This window comes from Opisthorchis viverrini (assembly GCF_000715545.1).
Source record: "Opisthorchis viverrini unplaced genomic scaffold opera_v5_23, whole genome shotgun sequence".
NCBI lineage: Eukaryota > Metazoa > Platyhelminthes > Trematoda > Opisthorchiida > Opisthorchiidae > Opisthorchis > Opisthorchis viverrini.
The window spans coordinates 1,075,605-1,085,479 of NW_008751679.1; the positions used below are offsets into that span (position 1 = coordinate 1,075,605).

Genomic DNA, 9,875 nt, shown 5'->3' on the forward strand with positions numbered 1-9,875 from the left:
TGAAATCCTTTACATCTTCCCAAGGACCGGGAGGCCAAGAAACACCCAACTGTAATTGTACGTTTTTGTAACATGATCTGGTGGCTCCATTGGCGGGTTGAAGAACTCTACATTAGGCGGTCAGACATGAAGAATGAACCATGCAACTTGTTCTACACCGTTTATTACAGGTTCCAACGCTTGGGCAGAAATCACAGACGGTTCGGCGCGGTGTTCTCTTGACCATACCGCACTCCATGTTGTCATTGCTCACATCATCTGCCTGTTAGCTCGCTCCCTCGGACACAGTATGATGGAGGCAGATGTGTGCGTGTAACACTTTCTTGTGGGTCACTGAACAGAACAACTCAAACTGGCCTGAAAGTATGAACTTGTCAGTAGCGAAACCTGAATTAGCACCCAGTTCTTCAAATGAACTTAACTCCCGATCGGGCAGTTCAAGTGGGAAATTTGACCCCTATGTGACACTTCGTTTTAACCAGCTACTGACATTTCCAGGCCAATTCACTTCTGGGGAACACTCAGACCGTTGTATCTGTGCGATCTTCGATAGTCGCGGAGGCCCCTACAATTATTAGAGCAGTGGTAAGGCTGTCACTGGTTGCCGTTATGTGGTGGAGACCCACTAAGTGGGCTTAGGTGGATTGGTCTTTTGGACCGTCCGGTCCAAACACGTGTCTACCGGGTTGCATGGTCTATTCCCTTATGATCAGTAGTATCCAGATAACTTTGTATGACTGAGATTTAGTGATCCGATCATACCTTAACTGAAGGTAACGACCCGATGACTTTGCACCCGTCCAATCCTCCGGGATAATCATTTAACAGCGCGTCCTGACTGTTCGCTATTGTCCAGATTGTTGGTAATGCGAGGAAAACTTGGACCATTTTATGGAGTACGCTTCTCACACAACCTCAGTGAGATTCAAAGTCGCGACTCTTCGACTACTAGTGGGGAGCTTGGGGTCTCAAAACTTCCCGAAGTTTCGTGAGACGTTCACTGTTGATGATTCCCAATAACAGCCTCACCGTACTTCTTGGATTTTCAGATATATTGAGCATTTACAGGAAGAAATCCCCATTGAAAATTCCCGGACTTACTCACACTATCAAAACAAGTAGCTTATAAAGAATTATTTAGACGATGGGTGGGAATTCTGATTGAGAAGTCGTCACTCGAGGAACTAATTAACATGCGACCACGTGGTGTGGATTCTGTGATTGAAGGATGAGTGGCACGTTGTCCTGTCTAACTGAGAGCTGATCACACCCCTGATCAGCTCCTCCTGGCTGACCGGTTTAGTCTTCAATCACTAGCCGATGAGTCACGGGTTTGAACGCCTTGGTGACGATGAGGATGAAACACTTGAATAAGTCAGCTACTGGTAACAAACTACTTTTGTAAGTATATCCCATTCACATTAGTCCTATTGATGAAAAAAGGCGTAAATGCTAAAAAAAAGACAAAACTGTCCTAGTAAAACCTGGCACACTCGGTGCACATGGACGTGTGCGGACGAATGGGTGTGATGTCGACTTTTTGGTCCACCAACCGTTGATCGTTTCTCATCGGGGGAACTGATTCATTCAACCCGCCAAGGCTGGTATAGGACTGGGACTTCCTAAGGTCACAGTCAGTGAATTGTGTTCGCTTGCCATTGTGGGCTTCCTTTTATACGTGGTACATGGAGTTGGGTGTACATTCTTGCCATTAACTGTCGCACCAGACCCAATATGACGGACACTTTGTTCCTGATGCGCGAGTCTTGACTGTGCTACCGCTTATCGCGCCTTAAAGAGCATTCAGGACCGTTTGTCCTTTCTTGTGTTGTTGGTCTACACCAACCATTCTTACATACGTTGGAGTTCATCTTGTGTGACTGGAACTGTTGGTGGCATGACTTCGAATGAGACGCTTCTGTCTTTTTATTTAATATTCTCCTGTAACCCTTTAACATCCATCACTGGTATCCACTTTATGTCTATGACCATGCTCTTCAAAAATAAACAATATATGAAGACGGTCCCTGAGTAAACACGTTAAACAGTGCAAATCAACGTATGTGGAGGAGGTCTTAGTGTCAGATTTGTCATTTCATGCACCGAATTTGCAATGTTAATTTGAAAGTCTTGGGACGATGAATGATCCACTGTCTAAGGAAAACAGGTAATTTGCAGGGTTGATGAGTTGTCGCTTCCAACATGCTGGAAGATTAGAGAATTGTTTGGAGGTTAGAAAAATCTGTTTCCCAAACTACAACGCTTGCTCTAGGAATGCAGCTCCGACGACAGAGTGAATGGTGACTGGACGGCAACAGAAGGGACAGATAACCGAAGACCTATTGTTGTGTCCTTCAGTAACCATTGGGTAGTTCCAGTATGTCAATCAACACGACTGTAGTCAGCATCTCTCCGACAGACAGGTACATTCACGTTCTTCATCAATCTTCTTAATTCCGTGCGGCTATGGAAGTCGTAATTATGCTTCAGCACGATGTGCATCCCAGTCGGACGAAGGCTGACATGATAAGGGCACAACTTCTGTCAAACAGCCCATTCCACTTCCAGTTATTTATTTGACCACGAGATAACTAAATCTGAGGATGCAGCGAGTATGAGCATTTCAGATGTCGGATGAGGAGGGAGGATGAATTTCACCGTCCGAGTGGTCTCGATAACATAAAATATCGGTAGAACTAAGCGAAAAACCCATCACTAACCAAGTTCAGGCGACCCTGCTAAGGCAAATGTCAAATTCGAACTGGCAGGTGAATCTAAATGGTACATGGTTCACAAACTGATCTGGTAGCACGGTGCTCGAGGACCCTGTTTCCTTTATAGAAACTTTCCGAGAGCATACCCTGGTTAGCAGTCTTTATTGTACAGGGCTATAACAAACCATCATGCGTTGGTACAGACAGAGTAGTACAAGAACACTTGAGGATTGAAAACAAACGATCCCCAACCCACTCACTTATTCACAATGCATTTCCGAGAAATTCACGCAAAAAATTGATGCACAGCCTTCAGGCATGAGCTTTTGCGGTTCACTGGGAACAATCAAATAATCTGACAAATAGCCTTCGCATACTAGTGTATAAGGTCACAATTGGACTACACCGTCAAGTAAATTCTTGCTCCCAGTTGCAAATATCGATTTCCTGCTGTGTGTAAAGACTACTGGTCACTGAATTTAAACAATTAATCAGGCTGAAGTCATGCTCACCATATTTTATAGCTTGTCACTTTGAATGTGGAGATACGTAGAAAGTTAAGACTACTAAACAAATGGTTGTTTCTAGATTCCACTCCAGGTTTCCGATGCACCCTGATTCAGAATTTGAAAAAAGTCAAACCTTCCCTCCTTGCCTTTCACTGTGATGATACGTCCACTAGTTATATCCCATGAAATTGAAGTGGGTCAGATTGGCTCATTCGATGATCTAATATGGATTCCTGTTGCCGAAGTGCTCACGATTTCGTTCAGAATTGCTGGATATTTGGCGATATTTGGCATTTTCAAACAGAAATGAAACAGTTACACAGTTCTTCCACGCATTTCAAATAGGCTTTTCTCATAAGATGGAATCCATGTTTGAAACTTGGAAATCCTCCGATAACTTGGAAAATACAGGTGATGCCCATAAAGGATAATAATTCACCGGTCTTTCTGTTTCCAAAGAAATCAGAGTTAATGAAAATCAGATGCTGAGCTTGAGTCTAGGTGTGGCCAATACCGTATACGTTTGATTACACAACGCCGCTGACACGCTGAGTACACAACACTGCTCCTTGTACTCTGCACGAACTCTTATCCGAAAGGTCATTAGATCAGAACTTTCGAGAAATCGTGGAATACGTCCTGATTATGATTCCCAGATGTACAGCACCCGACGGCTTTTCTGTATGGATGAGTTCACTTGCATAGTGTAATCGTTACCCATAAGTTCATAGTATATTCTGTTCCTGACAGCGTGAAAACGCCTCCATCATAAACGAGAGACTCAGCTGGGATTCGGGCGAATCTCTCATGAAAACCAAATTGGTATGCAAATGAGTGTACTTGACGAACATTCGTTGTTTATCCACAAGGGTAATCCACATTGTTCAGGGTAAATACCTAGCTTTGGTCGACTATATTCTGCTAAATGTGCAAAAATGCACAAATTTGCATTGTACGCCGGACTTTTGACAGAATAAGCATTTTCAAGATCCTCCAGGATCCATCCTTCATTTGAGGTGACTGCTTGCTGAAGTTTTGAATTTACGATTCCTCGTTCAACAAGAAAACACACTGAAGTATCCCTCTGATTGCTCTTCGAAGATGTGGTCCTTGAGACAGAGGCGAATCTAGTAGTAAAACAGAAATGATCTAGAGCTTGTCGTTGTATCTGATCAAGTATAATTTTTTCGGAAATTCATCTACCTCCACGACAATAAGATATGGCACTAGGTTTGGTTATTAGATGGCATAAAACTTGATTGAAACAAGCGTGTACCAGATCGTGACTAACTTAGTTGTACGCGAACTGAAGCTCGAAATCAAGGCGAAGTCAACAAGATAATGTGAACGTTCATAAAATCGAACTCAATGGGGAGTGTCCTGAAAGTGACTAAGCACAGGATGCGGCAGTTCCCTTTGAAAGACAGATTCAAGTAGGCTGTGATTCTGAAAACTAATTCAATGACAAGTCCTTATAGATCACCCGATTTTCGTTGTAACTGATACAGGGCTCTAACCTACGGCTAGGCGACAATTTTCCGATGAGACTGCACACCCATCTCACCACTTTCGCACCTGAATCTTGAATTTGGCCTTCGTAGGCAACCAAGGTTTGGCTGACAAAATTATAGTGGTATAAATCTCCTACAGCGTTTCATAAAAGCGACGTCCTCATTTCAATCAAGAATGGTGGCCCTGGACACAACAGCTATGGGGAAGCCTGCACACATTGCGAGCGCAAGTGCATTGTCGCAGCAGATGAGGATGGTGGAACTCTCTAATCCAGCTAAACACCAATCTAACTGCAGGAACCCTATGGTTTCTGTTTTTACAACGTCATTAGGTGGGAGTGAAGCGCAAGACTGAAATTTTCAAGTAATGGCCCCCCAAAAGTACTAAGCCTTGTAAGTGAAGTGCAGCTGAATTGGCTTCCTTAAACACGCATATGCCGACGGAGTGCGGGTTCGATTTGAGATATTCTACTCTCAATCTAAACAAATTTCGAAGCAGTCACACCATTTAAAGAATATCGCTTCACGAGGCACCTGGCTGACTTATTTCGATATTCTCACGCGTGTTCACACGGAACATATGCCTTTGCCCGTGACCATCTGGGCAATGCAATTTTTACGGTCTCTATTGATGGGCCGCAGGGAAAATGAACTCAGGGTTTTCAGCAACCTTGTGAGTAGTTTCCCTTATGAAACTATACTGCGATATCTCGAATATCGTACCAACTGAAACATGAGGTGGTCTTTGTGCAGCATATTCAGTTGAGGAATATCATAAACGAGGGATTCACTTGATTCTCAAATGAAAATCAAACTGATTTGCAAATGAGTGTATTTGCCGAACTCAGAGTCCTATCTTCCTCCGAACATTAGAGGGACCTCTAGAACTGCGTGCTCCAAGAGGACCGAAGCACGAGAATTTCAAGAGCTTCCGGATCAAAAGAACTGGTCGAAACTTCTAGTCTGTGGCATGAGGTATAACATAATGTTGGATGCTGGCAGTCAGTACTTTGCAATTAACCATGGAGTGATCAATCGCTTGAAGGATTCTACTCTCCATGTTTGACAGTCTACTGTAGTTTTTCGTAGAACACAACATCAGACTACATGCAGAACGACTGTGTTTTGCCAACAATATACACGCATCCAGAAACTCTGTCAGTGTGAGCTTCCCTTCAGTTCGTTACAGTGGTCTCAAAAAGCTGCTATGCATGGATTATCCCACTTGTTACAGTCCTCTTCTGACTCCATTCGGAAAGCCCGCCACATGCAAACTCAAAATGAGGATTGTCACGGACTTGTGGGTTCGCAGTTTAAACTAACGCACTGATTTGACTTGTTCAGGGAAAGTTAAAGGTAAGTGGTTCCCACAGGGCTGAATCGCTGATTCCAAAACGCTTCCGGTGGGACAACAGGATGGTTGGGTAAGTGACTACAGTGAAGGTACTACTCTAAGAAATTCCGCAATAGTGGGGAAAGGTTGATTACGGGACAATTGACATCTGCGGATAACTGTTCATATGGTACTGCACAAAGGAATGACTCAATATTGCAACTTCAGTGACCAGCTAATAGGCTGTTAGTCGAGGGGCCTTTGTCTGTGGTCAGGTAACTGCCCTGATGGAGTAATCAAATGGAAGCAGTTGTGTCAGAACGCTAGCGCTGAAACAGAACACCTTCTCGGAAAGGAGGTTTCCACAATGCGTATGCCTTCACAACCCAGCAAGAAGCTCCTTCTGGCCCCTATACATTTGCGGAAAGTGGTGTGATCTACGTTTTCGGATTCGTGTGCGATACACTGGCTGATGAAAATGCATTTGATGTTCCTTGCATGATACCGGAATGTGGTCCCTTTTTCGTTGAAGAGTTGCGGAACGAGAAGCCAAATCATGTGAGCACGTATCACCACTCGATATGATATCGACGATACGAACATCGTGCCACAGAAGGAATCTAGTTAACCAAGTGAAGAGTCATCATTCGTTATGGGAGTGGCATTGACAATGGTGTTTTAACGGAATTCGTACAAACTGCGGGGCTTGTCGGGGACAGTGACCCGAACGGTCAGGTCCATTTTATTAGAAAGCTGTCGCAATTTGGTTTTTGACTTGGACACTGTGGGCGCATTTCAAAACTGGCTGCAGTTCTACTTCCGATCTGTGCACAACAAGAAGTAGATGAATTCAAGCAAGGATGCAAAGTACACCAATGGGAAGAAGTGTGCTGTCAATTCAGATTTGAGGGATGGAGAAGAGAAAGGAGTGTTCTTTGCTCCACTGAAGTTGAAACGTTTCCTTCCAGAAATATTTGTCTGGTTGCCTAGAAGCCATAGAATACATGCTGCAATGCAACGACACACGACTGTCTCAAAGATCTAACAGAACTAGTAGTGGAAAAAACGAAACTTTTATGTAGTAGACAGTTCTGATAGACTAGTAGGCCCCCAGAAGGGCAATTACGGCATCGGGTGGAGTTTAAGCAACCTAAAAGTGGTGTGACGTCACTAAGATTAAAACCACCCCGGAAAACGAGAGAATTTGATGGGTCACTCAGATAGAATCCCAGACAGCACGACCGATAAAATATCGTTTCGTTTTCGCTAAAATAATCTGAAGGACTATAAAGTCGCTCAAGTGTGAACACGTTCGCCTGTTCAGACGTGATAATTCAGATGTGTCCAACGTGCGTTTGTGGAGTGGTGGTTACACGCTCGCCTCGTATGTCAGAAGTCCGGGGTTCAAATCCCGGCACGGCCATTGGATATGCACTGCTGATGAGCTCTAATAAGAGAGAAACTCGAGTCCAGTGCTTCCCTTTGGTGTGGACTCACCGGAATAATTACGCCCAGAACAGGAACACGGCCGTTCAAATGAGTGGTGTGGCTATGAACAACATGCCTATCCCGCAGAACCCCAAAAATTGCGACTATAAGATCCCTTGCCGTTGGGCTCACATACGGTTGTTATTTCCCCATATTTAAAATTACCCCTAGACCAAGTTTTTTGGACTCGGATATGGTATGAATGGAATAAAGGAAGATTTTATTGTGTAGGTTTCTACAGATTTTCTCGTTTGACATATCGTGGCAGTGTAACATAAGGAAACGCGGAACACACTACTCACAAGGTCACTGAAGACCTTTCCAGGAATGCTTTCTGTCAAATCTTTCGTACCTCAAATATTGTACTAAAACACGAGGTGGCTTTTGTGTAGCACTACGCTTTCTGAAGAGTTTTCAACGACCTTATGAACTGCATTCCGTCGAGAACAATCACTTCTGTTGGCTGCATTCTCACAGACCCACTATATATTTTAATGGTGTTTCTTGCAGTTTCGAGGCACCGTATCATAAATATCAAATTTCCAGTCCCCGTGGGGCGAGATTGCTTAGTGGTTGGAGCGCGAATTTACTGGCCGGAATGGTCTTCGGTTGAAACTCGATCTCTACCTCACAACTTCTTCTGTCTAGGCTTGGGTAACCTGGCAGTATCACAACGCTAGTGTTTTCTACGGGCGCAATGGCAGTTTGGCACCGAAAGGGTGCTACAGCCGAACGATTTTTTATATAATTTATTTTTCCAACCCCTTCTGTTATCGGTACAGCGAGACGGCTGCGATACGGAACTAGTTGTTTGATCTCGCAACTCTCATCATGATCATCCTTCCTGTGTTCGATTTTTGCACTTGTTTCTCATTTTACAGCATGCTGAAAAAGCGTTAGTTCGGACTGACTGCCTCCTTAGAACCAACACATTAGCTGAAGGCGGCCTGTATGTTTATTCTGGGGTATGTCGTCTTTAGCTAAACCACGTACAATCACCTGCAGATCAGTCCCACATAACTATAGACCCAAGCACTCTCCCGAGCAAGTTTACTTGGTCATGAGAGCAAGTGGGCTCGCTCCACTGACCTGATTTTACTTGCAGTCATGGGGGACTCGTGTTTTACTTAATCTGCGTCCAGCAAAGGCGGCTTTAAGATCGTTTTGAATAGGAGTTTTTGGAAAACACCACTACAACTTTCTCCCACCTACACGCTCACGAAAATTTCTTGCAAAGTTGAGGGCCGATGGATACATGTATCACTACAGTGATAACCGTGAAAATATTGGCCAAATTCAAGCACATATTACCATAGTATGATGGCTTTGTGACTGGTTTCCAAAACTTTAGGGCGCGTTGCATGCGTACAAGATCCTGTCAGCAGTGTGGCAACAAAGCAGAGGATTAACGAAACTACACTAAAAAATTTGGCGAGATTCAGATGTAAAATTAGATAGTCGCATGGATGTTGGAAGGCTTCTCACCGCTAAAATCAACTGAACTTGGCGGCAAATCAACGGAAACCACTCCACGGTGGGATATGAGCGTTCTACCAAGTTGTCATTTTGTAAGACCAATGGGATTCGGGAGTGGAATGCAAGTGGCTGGTTGGACTAGCAAGTACATGCCTACTTAAGACTCTGATCAGGATCCTATATGGCCTTGAAGGACTATAAACTCATTTCTTCCTGGTATAACTATCCTTCTGAAAAGAACAATGCACTTTTCCTGGAATTTATCGTTAACATGGACCTCGCATCTAGGTGCAAGACGTGATTCAATGGATTTACGGGTTATGAAGGCTTCACACCCCCCTGTTAGATCAGTAGTGCTTAGCCTCTGCCGTTTGAGAAATACACAATCATGCTCTTTGGGAGTTATCGTTGTATGAATAAACTAAGAAAATCCACTCGACAAGCGTTGCATTCCAACAAGTCCTTTCACGTCGTAGGCAAGTCATCATGGACAAAGTGATTTGTCGCATCTCCCGGAGTAAATACCTGAGCTTATTGTCATTATGTAACACCCTTTAACGGTTTATCATTGCTGTCTTAAGCATATAGCTTCTCTGTGAATGACTGTCTAAAACTGAATAGATGCAAGTGATCAGTCATCGCACAAAATTAGGTTATAATATACGTTCACCCCTAGAACAGTAATCAAGCCATGGTCAATTACACTAGATATATTGCTCAGCCAATGGTGTGAAGCAGCGGATCATGTATCTTCGGTTCACCAGACTGATGATGACAATGGCTGACACTGTGGATAACTGTATACTAAAAAAGTCAACTGACCGCAGCTGAAGCACCAGCCTAC

At 43.8% G+C, this 9,875-nt stretch overlaps 1 protein-coding gene across 1 annotated transcript; it reads left to right on the forward strand.

Annotated features, from left to right (window-relative positions):
• Nucleotides 1-2,138: 2,138 nt before the first annotated feature.
• T265_02022 (hypothetical protein) lies at nucleotides 2,139-7,714 on the forward strand (the record flags this gene model as incomplete). The annotated part of the gene is made up of 2 exons (XM_009166170.1): nucleotides 2,139-2,167; nucleotides 7,360-7,714. The coding sequence occupies 2 exons, from the start codon at nucleotides 2,139-2,141 to the stop codon at nucleotides 7,712-7,714; spliced, it is 384 nt and encodes a 127-aa protein (XP_009164434.1).
• Between the last annotated feature and the right edge of the window lie 2,161 nt (nucleotides 7,715-9,875).